Source organism: Antechinus flavipes, chromosome 1 (assembly GCF_016432865.1).
Source record: "Antechinus flavipes isolate AdamAnt ecotype Samford, QLD, Australia chromosome 1, AdamAnt_v2, whole genome shotgun sequence".
Lineage (NCBI taxonomy): Eukaryota > Metazoa > Chordata > Mammalia > Dasyuromorphia > Dasyuridae > Antechinus > Antechinus flavipes.
In genome coordinates, this window is record NC_067398.1 from 262,371,732 (window position 1) to 262,386,620 (window position 14,889).

At 38.0% G+C, this 14,889-nt stretch overlaps 1 protein-coding gene across 1 annotated transcript in view; it reads left to right on the forward strand.

Moving 5' to 3' along the window:
- CDR2 (cerebellar degeneration related protein 2) overlaps positions 1 to 14,889 on the forward strand; it is a 31,682-nt gene extending 16,793 nt beyond the window's left edge. Inside the window, exons 3-5 of the mRNA XM_052001151.1 lie at positions 10,004 to 10,152; positions 10,449 to 10,613; positions 13,030 to 14,889. Of these exons, the coding sequence (XP_051857111.1) occupies positions 10,004 to 10,152; positions 10,449 to 10,613; positions 13,030 to 13,888 (1,173 nt within the window). The 3' untranslated portion in view covers positions 13,889 to 14,889. The remainder of the gene's footprint in view (positions 1 to 10,003; positions 10,153 to 10,448; positions 10,614 to 13,029) is intronic.

Sequence of the window (14,889 nt, forward strand, 5' to 3'; positions counted from 1 at the left end):
TTTAAACAAATTTAAGACAATTCGAAAGGATAATTCTAAGGCTGCTCAGAGGGCTATAAATTTGTGCATGCCCTTTGACCCAACAATACTACTACTAGGTCTATCCATAGAGATTCCCCCAAAGGACAAGGATCTGTATGTACAAAAATATTTATAGCAGCTCTTTTTGTGGTGGCAAAGAATTGGAAATTAAAAGAGATATCCATTAATTGGGGATGGATGAACAAGTTGTGGCATATGATTGTGATGAAATATTATTGTATTATAAAAAGTGAGCAGGATGGTTTCAAAAAAACCTGGAAAAAACTTACATAAAGTTTTTGAGGGTAGAGTATCAAAGGAGAGGTGTGACAGGAATGGGTGAGGGTTTCCTTGTTCTCCAAGGTGAGAGTTCACATAGAAGGAAATTTGCTAAACTCAAAGGTTGTGGTAAAAAAAAAAAAAAGCTTTTATTGTTAAAGAGGCACCAAGAGAAAGACTTCCCTGGCGGGCAGTATCATTCTCAAGAGAGAAGTGATTTGCAAAGAGGCATTTTCTGAAGACCCATTTTATACACGAATCTAAGAATTGACATTCTGTATACAAGACCATTTGAGTTTGTATATGAAAGAAGACATTTTTTGAAGACTCATCTTCCTGTCTCCAGAGGATGTAAGACCATTTGAGTTTGTATAACTTTGTATGATTTTACATAACTTTACAGGGCTGTCTCAGGTAGTTTTACTCTCATCAAAGTGATGCAAAGTGAAGTGAGTAGAAACGGGAGAAGCACTGTACACAGTAATAGCAATATCATATGATGATCAACTGAGAATGACTTAGCTTTTCTCAGCAGTACAATTAAGCAAAGGACTTATGACGAAAAATGGTTTTCCACCTCCAGAGGAAGAATTAATGGAGTCTAAATACAGATCAGAGCAATTTTTTAAACTTTATTTTTCTTGGATAGGGGTGTGTGTGTGTGTGTGTGTGTGTGTGTGTGTGTGTGTGTGTTTTCTTTGACAAGTTGGCTAAAATAGAAATGTTTTGCATGACTGGGGGGGAAAAAAGGATAATCCCAAAGCAAACCACTCACATTGAATGAAGAACAATGTGTGGTGATGGGTCAGGTCATCTTGACAGCACCTCTTTTGGATAAAATAGAAAGAAACTCCTCTATTTGACTTGTAAAAAGCCCTTCATCTTCTGGCTCCAGCCAACCTTCCTGAGTTTATTGTACCTTCCTGCTGTCTTAAATTACAGCCAGACCTTCCCATTTAGTGTGCTTTATTCCGTTTCCCATCTCCATGCCTTTGCCTGAGCTGTACCCCAATCCCTGGAATATACAGCCTCTTCACTGTCACTTCTTACAGAATACTTTGCTTCCCTCAGGAAAAAGAAGAGGCAACTATGAGGCCAGGAAGGGCAGAGTTCAAATGTTCACTGCCCCTGTTTGCCTCATTTTTTTCAACCTTAGGGGAGTAGGGGATCATATTAGCATCTACTTCTCTGTTGTGAAGATCAAACGAAATAATATTGTAAAGTACTTAGCATAGTACTTGGCATATAGTAGATCTTTAATAAATAAGTGTCCTCTTTATCCCCAAAGTTCAGCTTAATTGTTGCCTCTTACTGAAAGCCTATCTTGTTCCCTCTTCATTCCCCCCTTCCCCTAATTTCAGTTGCTAGTGTCCTCTCCTCAAAAATGACTTGGTTATCTTACATTGTTTATGTTTGAATTTCCTTTCCTGTGTATGTGTTATGTCCACTCCTCCTAACTACATGAGTTCCTTGAGGACTGAGGTTGATTTTTTTGCTCTTTTCCTAAAACACCAAAAACCTCCGGCTCTGTGGAAGAAAGGATGATTGTAAATTAGAGCAGCCTTTGATCTATTAAGGAAGTGAATAGGCTACTGGGAATTTTAATAGAGGGGATTTTAGATCTACAGTGTGGCTTCTTTGGAAAACTAGATTTTTAACAGTTCTAATAGGATTGGCATCATCCTGCTAGCTGGAAAGAGATTTTTTTAGTTTGTCAAGTTATCTGTGCTCAATTTGGACATATTCCTCTTAATTTCAGAGATTTTGCTAGTATTGACATCTGAGTATCAAGGTTTTCTGGATTCTAGGACTAGTTTTTTTTCTGTTCTGGAAGGGGAAAAGGAAGAAAAACATTTAATGTGGCAAATTACTTTGAACATCCACGTACCCTGACACAGATTGGTGGATAGCCTTTACAATTCTACAAGTCCTTTTCAAGTTTGTGTTTTCAGTAAGTGAACAGAGTGGAGGGTAGTTTTATTACTTCATCTATCAGCTATTTTAAGTGGTTACTAATGGAGTAGTTAAGTATACAAATTCTTAATATTATTGAGGAAGGGACCCCAAAACTCTCTGAAGACTTCTAGGAGAAATTCTCTTTGAATCCTCTGTGAGACCCACCCCAAGAAACCAAGATAAAGTGGTTTATTGTGGTGGGACTAGTTGAAATATTCAATTCCAAGATTTCCTGCCCCTATTGTTGGCTCAAAACCACTCCCATCTCATCTAGGCCTGGAGGCAATGACAGCATTAAGGGAATCTCATTCAATTGAAACTTCTGTCTCAGATTTCCTATTAAAAACTGCAATTTTAAACCCTCTCCTTGCAGAGGACCTAATATGCCATCCATTGCCATATTAGCAAACTCTGCCCGCTGGCTTTCAGCCTCACCCTCTCTTTATCCTCACCTGTTTCCCTAATGAGACTTTATACCTCTCTGTTGGGATTTCTCTACTTAGAAACTTTACTTCCCTATTGAGACCTTGCCATTAAGGAATTCAGCCTTTCTATTCATGCATAACAAATAGGCATTCTCAATGCCTATAATAAACTTTTTATCAGTCTAGCTTTTGGGGTTCATAAATTCCTTTACAAAGGATCTCTGTGCTGCCACAAAGGGGGTTTCTAAAACTCCCTACCCAAGCACCAAATCCCAAAAGGTTTAGGGGAGCCAAACCTCTTCATTTGGTTCCCTGAACCCCGAACCTGCCACTAACCTCGTTATTTAACTCCCTGACCACCAGGAATCCCAATCTCATTTTGGTTCTCTGAATCTAATCTCATCATTTGGTTCCCCGACCAGAAATTGAGGGGAGACTACCCTGAATCTAATCTCATCATTATTAGTAGTTGAACTTTGCTTAGAGAACCTCATTCTGCTTTTAAGGTAGCATAATGGAGTATAAATGGTATTAAACTAGGATTTATAATTTGGTTTAGCAAATTAATTTTGTTTGCTTATTTATTTGGTTTCTCAGTAGTATTTTATTTTTTCAAAATACATGTAAAACTGTTTTCAACCTTAATTTTTGTAAGACCTTGTGTTCCATATTTTTTCTCCCTTCCTTCTTTATTTCCTTCCTACCCAAGACAGCAAGCAATCTGATAAAAGGTTTAAACCATACAATCCTTTTAAACATATTTCCATGTTTGTTATATTATGCAAGAAAAATCAGACCAAAAGGGAAAAAAACACAAGAAAAAGCAAACATACAAAAAAAAGGTGAAAATCCTATGCTTTGATCAAGATTCACTCTTCATAATTATTCTCTCTGGAAGCAAATGGCATTTTCTATCCCAAGTTAATTGGAATTGTCATTTCCTTTTTTTCTTTTTTCTTTTTTTTTGAATTGTCTTGAATCATATTGCTGAGAAGAGCCAAGTCTATCACAACGCATCACATAGTCTTTCAGCAAATTTATTAAGCACCTACTGTGTGCAGACATCTCTGTGTAAACATCCTCCTCTTCCCCATTCCTTACTAATGTAGACTATTCATTTTTGTCTATAACCCTAGGGCCCCAGGCAATGCTTATGTATTAAGCACTGAATAAAATTTATATGAATTGATAAGATCTACTTCTAGTTCTGATTCTGCCATTAATTTATTAATGACCTTGACCTCTATGACAAAAAACTCATTACTCTGCATTTTAGCCAAAGAACTGTCAGAGACAAATTTATTAATTTATATTCTAAGCATAGGTATGCTTAAAAAGAAAAAAAAAGGAAAGGACAGTTTCCATTCCATTACAGTTCTCTCTGACCCAGGCTATGGTGCCTGACAAAATTCTTTAACAACAAAAAAAATTGGGTCCATAAGTTTTGATGAAGTTCGGATCCCTTCAATTCCTGATTAGGGAACCAAATGATGAGGTTTGGCACAGGACAGAGAGTTGTAGGAACCCCTTTTGGTCGGCGCAGGTCCTTTGTAAAAGAATTTATGAATCCAAAAAGTTAGACTGGCAAAAATAAGTTTATTGGCACTGAGAAGTCAGCTTTTGCTAGGAGGCTGACTTCCTTAGTGGCAAGGTCCCAACAGAAAAGTAAAAGTCTAGCAGAGAAATCCTAGCAGAATGATAAAGAGGATTTAACGCTGAGAAAAGGACATCTTTTCACAGTGGGCAGGGGGTCCTCGCAGGCAACTATGGCAAGGAGAAAAAGGGGTTCCTTGGCATGGCATGTTCCTGCTTTGGGCCTCTGCAAGGAAGTACCCTAAGTTGCCCCTTTTTATAATTTGAAACTTTTGCTAGAGGCTGGGGGGCAGTTTGAGTTGAAATCAGCCCGAGATCTTTGAATTGAATAGAAATTTTATAGTTAAATGATTAATCTTAGACTAATCTCCAACTCAATAGAGGTCGATAGAATCTAGATCTCCAGCTTTGGGCTAAGTAGGAGTGGTCCTGAACTCAACTAGTCCCACCAAGATAACAGAATGTACCCACTTTATCCCTGAGGCTTGTCTCTCCCAGGAGAGTTCAAGGAGTTTCTCCCCTTCAAGAAGTTCTCAAGTGTTTAACCCCTAAATCAGGACAGTTTCAGAATCACCTCCTCCCCCCCCCCCCATCATTTCCAGTAAATGTCATCAAATAGAACAATAGCAGTATTCCTGTTGCGAGATCTATTCTTGAAGATCTGTCTTCCTAGAAAACTTAGGTACTGAGCAATGAGACCAGTCAATAGGCCTTTTATTAAGCATCTCCTGGTGTGTCAGGCACTGTGCTGAGGGCTAGGAGAGGGGGGGAAGAGGGGAGAAAAGCAATTTTGTAATAGTCCCTGTGCCCAAGGAGCTGTCTAATTGGGGAAATAATGTGCAAACAACTCTGTACAAACAAAATTGAATTGGAGATAATCACCCGAGGGAAGGTATTAGACTTTAGGGGGATGGGGAAAAGCTTCTTTAAAGGGATTCTTAGCTGGGATTAAAAGAAGTCTGGGAGGTAGAGATAAGAAGGTGGGACTTTCTGACCTCAAGGACTTGTGGAGACGCCTGGAGTTTGAGGAAGGAATGTCTTGGGTGAGGAACAGGAACAAGGACTTCATTGTCATTGGGTCATAATGTGCAGGGAGTGAATTAGGATACTAACAAGACTAGGAAGGTAGGAGGGGATCAGATTATGTCAAACAGAGGGTTTTGTTTTTGATAGAGGAGGTAATTTGACTAAAGTAGGGAGGTTTGACATAGGCAGATCTGAGCTTGAGGAAGATCAATTTAACGGCAGAGTGAAGAATGGACTGAAATGGAAGGGCTAAGTCAGAAAGACTCATCTTCCTGAGGTTAAATGTGGCTTCAGACTCTGGGCAAGCCATTTTATCCTGTTTGCCTCAGTTTCCAAATCTGTAAAATGAACTGGAGAAGGAACTAGCTCCTATATCTTTGCCAAGAATACCTCAAATGGGGTTATGAAGAGTCAGACTCAACTGAAAACAATGAACCCAACATTTAGGTTATGTTTATTAATATTTACCATATTAAAAATAAAAACTGACATGCTTTTCAAGTATTTATTAATAAGAGATCCATTACATGTTAACATAGATAACACATTTTTAGGAATAATAACTATTTTCCAAATTAGTAAGAGGAGGGGCATTGTTTTACATCTTTTTGGAAATATCTTTATTGTCTTAATTCTCTTTAATAAGTTAATAGAATGCTTTCGCATTTAGTCTTTTGTAATATATTATTTTGGTTGAAGTCTGAAGAAAACCCAGCCTCAAGAAATACTGGGAAAGGAAGGATTATTTTAATAGACAAAATGTTGTTCATTGGTTTCATTTGTATCTGACTCTTTTTAACCCCATTTGGATTTGCCTTTTCTCCTTCAGTTCATTTTACAGATGAGAAAACTGAGGCAGCCAGGGTTAAGTGACTTGCCCAGGATCACACAGATAGTAAATGTTGGAGGCCAAATTTGAACTCGGGTCTGCCAGATTCTATGACTATCATGTTAGCTGTCCAATTAGGCAAATAATCTCTTAATATTATTGTGAAACTGGCGCAGGGCAGGGAGTTGTGGGAACCTCCTTTTGGTTGGCACAGGTCCTTCGTAAATGAATTTACGAACCCAAAAAGTTAAACTGGCAAAAGAAGTTTATTATTAGAACTGAGAGGTCAGCTTTTGCAGGCTGACTTCCTTGGTGGCAGGTCCCGACAGAGAAGTAAAGGTGTAGCAGAGAAATCCCAACAAAGAGGTAAAGATGTAGCAGATGAGTCTTGGGAGAGAGAGGAAGAAAGAGGGAGAGAGAGAGAGGGAGAAGGAGAGAAAGAGAGAGAGAGAAGGAGAGAAAGAGAGAGAAGGAAAAGGAGAGGGAGAGGAGGGAGAGAGAAAAGGAGGAGGCAGGTAGGTGGCACAGTAGATAGACCACTAACCCTGCAGTCAGGAAGACCTGAGTTTAAATTTAGTCTCAAACACATTCTAGGTATGTGACCCTGGGCAAGATATTTAATCTTGATTGCCTCCCAACAAATGTTTATTATGAAAATAGTTTTGACCTCAAGACCTTCCTCAACACTGAAAAACCATGGTTAGCTTTGTTGGTTAACTAACCTAGATTAGATGTTTACTAAGGTCCCTGAAAGCTCTAAAATCATTAGTCCTCTGAAAAAAAGTCTTGGTCTCAGACTAATAAAAAAAAAATACAAGAAAGATTTCTTAGTTGCTGGAAAGTAAACCTAGAAATAACCCATAAATAAGCATTACTTCACTTATAGAAACTTCTTCAGGAGGGCAAATCTTAGAGCATTTTTTACCAGTAAGAGTAGACACAGGAATAATCCAAATCCATCTGCTTTAGTTTCTCTTTTTCTCACTTTCCTATTACATTTGCTGGATCCATTTTTAGATTTAGAGTATTTGGAGGGGAATAAAGGTTTATTTTAATTCTCCAAGTTGGCTTTTTTGGGCTTTCTGCCTGAACCTTGTACTCTTAGCTGAGGTGTAACAATTGGCCCACGTTCTGACTAATCGAGTTGGAATGTGAGCTTCCACATCATCACCTGTACATTGACCTTTTTGCCAAGGCTGAAGGGAAAAGTCAAAACTTTCTCATTATGTTGTTAATTCTGCTTTTTCAACTGTTTGTTTTCAAGACTGCCTGCCCAGGTCTAGTATTTAATGTGATTTTTTGGTGACTTGTTCTGATCCAAGTCATTTGTAAAAAAGTGGCCACTGAGTAGTACTTTATTTTAAGGGTTTATTTGATGTGGGCCAGTAGCAGGTCCTCCTACTTGTTAATAGTTAGAAGTGAGATAAAAATTTAAGTCTCAAATTTCTCCATCATACTTGCCTAGATGTTGAATATGTATCATCAAGATGTTGAGACATTGGGTGCTATCCTAGAATGTTCTACCCTGTCTTAATTACATTCATTTTTATCATTCCCAACTTTTGCTTGTTCATGGCAAATTCTTAAGAGAAATATATAGGATAAGTTCCATTCAAAACCTGTTAGCTCCTACTTCAAATAAGTTCTCATGTAAGTGAGAACTAATTCAGTGTTGCCACCTAATTTCTTACATTTTCCAAGTGCTGTGTCTCACCCAGTTATTTCTAATTGGCTTCAATGTGCTTATCTGACCCAGGCAGCAGTCCTTTACATTTACTTTAGCATGATACTTACTGTGAGGACATTTGCTACTTAGTTTGTTTTTAATGAATGGCCTGGTATGCTTATTTGTTGATGTCTAAATAATAACATACTATTAAGTGGGAAAAAGTTTTTTTTTTTTTAAAGAATAATTCAAAAGAAAATATAACCTAGTACCCTACTTTAACTTAATCTTCTTAAGGCTTTCAAATATCGCATTTGACATAGGTTGATTTTTTTTTTTTATCATTGGTTATACTTGTAATGTTTTAAAATATATTAAAGCCACCATGCAGAGCTCATAGATGCCTCAGGAATAGGTTTCTATTTTTACATATTATCTAATTTATTCTTCACAACATCATGAGATGGATGTTATTCTGATCCCCATTTTACAAGATTAGGAAACTGAAACAGATAGGCTAAGTGACTTGCCCAGGGTCACACAGCTATGTCTCAGATAGAACCTGAATTCAAGTCTTTGTGCCCCAGGCCAACTCTTTATCTTTATTGTACAACTTAACCACCATTGAAGTAAATAAAAGAAAATGAATCTTGTATACTTATATTGTATTTAATTTATACTTTAACATATTTAACATATATTGGTCAACCTGCCATGGCGGGGAGGGGATGGGAGGAAGCAGGGGAAAAATTGGAACAAAAGGTTTGGCAATTATCAATGCTATAAAATTACCTGTGCATATAACTTGTAAATAAAAAGCTATAATTAAAAAAAAAAAAGAAAGAAAATGAATCTGAAAAGGGTGTCATGTGCCAGGTTGTCACCTTGGTACAAATGTACCCAAAAACTACTTCCTGATAAGGTGTATATAAAGTATCCACAATCAGCTGGTGTGACTGGTATAAAGCAGCCACATAAAAAACGGGTTTTACGCAATCTTAAAATTACAAAGTTTGTGTTGTAACTTTCACACTTTCATGAACTTCCTTTCTTATCATCAGATGATCTGTTTTAGGTTGTTTTTGATAGTATCATCTTACATTCATGGAGCATTTTACACTTTACAAGATTCTTTCACATACGTGATCTCATTTGATCCAAACTGCCCTTGTCTATTTGGTATGGTAGAAATGACTATCTCCATTTTACAGATAAAGAGATTGGTCAAAGAGATTAAGTAGCTTGTCTGAGAGTTCTACAATGCAAATAAATTGCAGAACCAGCACTCTGCCTGCGGTCCTCTTATGTCTTTATCTACTGTTTCAATGATACCATATGCTGCCTAAGTTTCATAATATCATTTCTCAGTATTATGTAATCTTAGAAAACCCGTCTGTCTTGTTGTGATCATTCAGTAAGTATATATAGTGAGTTTATTGGTAATCAGTAGTAATTTTTTAACCCACTTTTAAAATTTCTCCTGTGTCAGGTCCCAAAATAAATGTGCATTTTAAAATGAAAAATATTTTAATATAAGCTGTAATGTCTACAAACTGGTCAGGATAGTTCAAGGTGACTTTAAATGCTAAGTCTGTAAGGTCTTTTTCCCCTTTCACTGTAAGAATCCTTTATCCTTAGCTCTTTCTGAAAGCAGTCTTAGAACTACAAAAATAAATAACGTGGCAAGTTTCTTACATAAAGAGGATTACAGAAAGAACATTTCACACAGAATTAAAAATAAGGGGGGAGGGAGATTGATTGGTATTAAGCTGAAATATCTTTTTGTTAAAGGAATATACTTTTCATTACTTTCTGCCAAAAATAATAAATTGTCTTAATTAAGGCAATAGGGCATTGTTTTTTCAATTTTAATTAAAATCTTCCATTTGAGCCATTGTTGTTACTGCTCTTCAAAATGCTTTCATAATAAAATAAATTAAATAGAACTTATTTCCTCTAAAACATATTTTCCAATGGGATTACCCTGTCCTACATTTAGATTTGTTGTTGTTGTTTTTGTTGTTAAGGCCTTCTGAATATCGTTTTGAATGCCTATGTGCACATAGATATATGGTAACAAGAAAGTTCACTATCAAGAATGTACTTTGTTGTTTTACAGTTACTTTGGATTTAAAGTCACTTTTTCAGTAAATAAACCAGTCGTGTCTTCCTTGGTTGAGCTGCTAAGAAAGCATTTTTCCCTTGTAGTATCTGACCAAACAAGTGGAGCTCCTACGACAGATGAATGAACAACATGCAAAGGTTTATGAGCAGCTGGATGTTACCGCACGGGAACTAGAAGAGACAAACCAGAAGCTAGTTTCGGACAGCAAGGCATCCCAGCAAAAAATACAGAGGTAAAGTTCTTATAGTCTGTCATCATGGAAGTCGGGGGAGACCTTGAGGAGCTGTTTGGCCTACTCTGTAGATGTAGATTGAGTAGTTAGGGGATGCAAGGGAAGTGTGACTGACTGAAGGGATAAAAGTGGTAAAGTTTGGGCGTGTTTTCTTTGCCCTGGATAAGGGAGAGTGAGTTAAAGAGAAGTCATTTCCAATTAAGAAATCCACTTTGAATGTAACTAATCTCCCTTTGCAGCTCATGCCTTTGATTGAATGTGACAAGCTGTAATTGGTCTATGTTCTCTTCTTCCAGTCTGACCGAAACAATAGAATGCCTACAGAGCCATGTTGATTACCTCCAGAACCAGATGGAGGAGCTGAAGACGGCTAATGGCAGGAGGGGGAGCCAGGAGAGGTGTGAGCAGCGAAAGTCGGTGCACAGTTTCTCGTGTCTGAAGGAACTGTATGATCTACGCAAGTATGCTACTGCCTGTCTCTTCCTTTTGTATTTACAAGCAAATTCAGAGTTTCACTTAAGCAGAAATTATCTACTTTTCAAAATGTACCTTCCTTTAAAAAAAAGTTTTTAAATCACAAGTGATGTGAAGCAAGGCTATAACTTGAATTCTGTGTTTATAAATGATGGATTCTTTCATTAATGTCAATTCAGTATAAACCCTCATCACTTGGATCCAGAAATTTGAGAAAGATGGACCCAGCTGTTTCTTTCATTTCAGATTAGATACACATTCTTCTTTTATCTGAAATCATTCTAAGAGATTTTTCTACAAGAACCTTTTTTGAGTTTTCACATTAGAAGATTAATTAAATGGATACTTTATTAGCCAGAATGTTTCTTGATAAGTAAATGGTCATTCTGAAATCATGGGAAAAAAAATCATGAAAGATTATTTTTTAATGAAAAATGCTATACTAAGCTATAACATTCTGGCTGATGAGATAAGGGTTAATTTCTAATTAGTAAAATATGAGCCTGTAGGTACTTTCCTGGGACCTTCAAAAACATCCATCTATATAACGAAAGTAGTACTTCCAAACCCCAAGAAATAGAAATACTAAAGTTCTTGTGACCTGAATTCAGAGTACCCAATAAGGGAGTAACAATAGTTCAGGTATCAATTTATGAAATAAGCAATATAGTAATATAGGTATTCATAGGCCTAAAATTCCCTCAGGAAACATTGTAAATGACAGCTCTTTCAAGGGAATAAAGTAATTTATGGCCTCAAAAAAAGCCTAGCCCTGGCATCCAAGTTATCCCATTGGAACTGGTATCATAAATCCAAAATTGAGTGTAAAATCCTTGACAAAGCTGAAACAAATGATGTTTGGCCAAGCCAGATCACAATGAAAGTAAATGGTTTTATAGTGTCAGTTCAACAAACATTAAACATCTACTATGTGCAAGGCACTATATTTGGCATTGAAGACAATGACACAAATGAGTCCCTGTCTTCAAGTTGTCTCCATTTTTTAAGGAGGATACAAAAGATATGCAGATCAGTAAAATGCAGAGAGTATACAATGCAATTTCAAGGGCACTGATACCTGAAGGAGTTAGGAACATGGGAAGACTTGGAGCAGTAATTTGAAGGAAGCTAGTGAGTCTGATAAAGGGGTGAGGAGGGAGGCAATCACAGAGATAGAAAGATTATGAGCATGAGAAACAATGAGTGGGCTGGTTTGACCAGAAGGAAGAGTGGGTGAAGGTGAGTAATATTAACTAAAATGGAAGACAGACTATAGAGGGCTTTCAGTGTCAGCCCACTGAAGAGTAAGAGAGTGATGTAATCAGATCCACATCCTGGGAACATCAGTGTGCAGTTTGTGAAAGGATAAGACTGAAGAATAGAGACTAGAAGCAGGGAGACCAAATCAAAAGCTGTTGATAATGAGAATGCAGATTAAGAAGTGATGAGAGTCTGAGCTAGGGTAGGTGTTGGATCCTAGGAAGGAGGTAGGACAGGTCAAATTGATGAGGTTTGGCAAGGAAGGGCATGGAGAGGTTGGGGGGCACAAGGAAAGAGTCACAGATGATCCCAGTTGTGAATCTAAGTAACTGGTAGGATGGTGATGTCTTAAAAGAATTAGGTCTTTTGAAGCATATGATTGCCTGTCATCACAAGGATCTTTTTTTTTTTTTTTTTTTTTTTTTTTTTTTTTTTTTTTCATCACAAGGATCTTATAGCTAACAACTGACCTCTGCTGTCTTATATGTCTTCACCAGAACAAGGCCGCTCCATAGGATAGGGGTAGATGGGACAATCATGGAAAAATGCAAAAAGCTCAGCTTGTCAGTTCTGACTTTGATTTTCTCTACAAGAGAAAATTACATTTTGTACGGGAAGGGAGCTTGAAACTGGCTACCTACCAGCCCTTTCTGGTTTCCAGTCACTAGGCCCATTATAACTATATCCCAATATAAGGAATTGGCAGGTGTGATTATGGAAGAACCCAGTAATCTTTGAGACTGAACCATTAGGAGGGGCAGCTAGATGGTGCAGGAAAGAAGAGCACCAGGCCTGAATTCAGGAGAGATTAAATGATTTGCCAAGCTAGGAACTATTGAGGTCTTCCTGACTCCAGGCCTAGCATCCAACCCTTGTGGCACACTAGCTACCTCAGTTAATAAGCAACTTTGTCCATTAGAGGAAAATGACTGGCATTAATTCTCCCATAAGTTAACATACTGCTCTCTACCTAGCAATAGATTCCCTTGAGAACTGAAGTTCTTTGAGATACTTTGAGATACACTGAGTATTTATTTTATTGTATGATTATTGCTCCCTGGTCTTATGTGGCTTCATCATAGCCATTGATGGTTTTGGAGACAGAATCCTAATCATTTCTGTGCGTTGTTTCCCCCTCCCCAGGCATTTCGTGTACGATCACATATTTGCCGAGAAGATAACCTCCATGCATAACCAGCAAACCCCTGATGAAGAAGAAAATGAGAACTTGAAAAAGACGGTCACAATGTTGCAGGCCCAGCTGAACCTGGAGCGGAAGAAGAGAATGACTATGGAGGAAGAGTACGGGATGGTGCTGAAGGAGAACTGTGATCTGGAACAGCAGCTAGGCGCCTCTGATGCCTACCGAGCTCGGGCACTGGAGCTGGAGGCAGAGGTGGCTGAAATGCGGCAGATGCTACAGACGGAGCACTCGTTTATGAATGGTGTTGAAAAGTTGGTACCGGATTCATTGTTTCTGTCTGCTAAAGAACCCAGCCAGACCCTGCTTGAGGAAATATTACTGGCTGGGCCAGAGTTCAGCAGAAAACCTCTCAAACGCAGCAGCAGTGACATAGTCCTGAGTAGTCTGGCTGGGAGTGACATCGTTAAAGGCCACGAAGAGACTTGCATCAGGAAGACTGAGGCCATGAAGCAGAGAGGGATTTCCCTGTTGCATGAAGTAGATACCCAGTACAGAGCTCTGAAGGTCAAATATGAAGAACTGCTAAAGAAATGCCAGCAGGAAGAGGACTCCCTGAAACATAAAGCAGTGCAGACTTGCAGGGGTACCCCCCCATCCCCGAATATGAAGAGCACAGAAGTTGAGCCGGTCCCCAGCAGCCAGGAACTGGCCAGCATCATTCCAGGCCCCAGTAGTCCAACCACCCCTCCTCCAGAATATAAAGCTCTCTTCAAGGAGATCTTTAGTTGCATCAAGAAAACTAAGCAAGAAATAGATGAGCAAAGAACAAAGTATCAGTCTCGCTCACCACGTTCTTAGCTAATTTGTTTGTAGTATTCTAACTTTTGCTTTTATACCTTTTCTGTCATCTTAACACTTTAAACCAGAGTTTATAATTGATCCAGGTTATGCCGCAGCCACTGTAAATGTTGCAAATGAAGATTCCCTCTTTGTTGATCCCACAAATGTATGGAGCAAGGAGAGGAAGCAAAATAGCTATTAGGATCAGTAGCTGTGACAAAACCAGCTGGCTCTGTGCAGAATGGGCTGATGCATGGACTTGAATGGAGTTTATATCCCAAGGAAGCTATGTAGGGTATATGTAGAAGAATTATGTGTACTTATAGTGGGAGGGTGGGGCCTGGAAACACTGGTATTCAAAATAGGCAAGTCATTCTCACCCACATGGTTAAAGTAGCCTAGTGTGAACATTTAAAAATCAGGTAAAAGTCAATGTTTGAGGCAGCTATCCTGAAATGTGTACAGAGTACGTGATTTTTGAAAACCATAAATTAGTTACAGAAAATATACCACAGAATAGGCCATTTGGCAAATATGATTTGTAATAGGGCAAACTATTTTCTAATTACATCTTATACGAGTTGGTTTTAAATGTTAAAGGCAAGCTACTCATCACTACTCAAAAGAACCAAAGGAGGGCAAGTTATTCACAAAGCATATTTTGTGTACAATGAACATGGAGAAATAGTTATCCTCAGACTTGTTCTTATAACATACCTGTTTTCAAGAGCATGTTTTCAGAATGCATTTAGAAAGGAAAAATGGGAGGAGAGGGAAAGGGGAGAAGCATGGGGATTGTTCATAAGTTCATTAGGACCAAAGTTTTCTTTGCAAAAGCCACCTGTTTATTATGTATATTCCGTTTATTATGTATATTCTGTCTTAATAGAAAGCAGTTTGTTGGCTGGCTGGCCAAATAAACTCTTGCTCAATTCCTAGAATTTTTATTTCTCACTAATTGCAGAAGTTGTAAAAACTTATTTCCTATCTATTTCCTTATTAAACAGTATTTGTTTCTA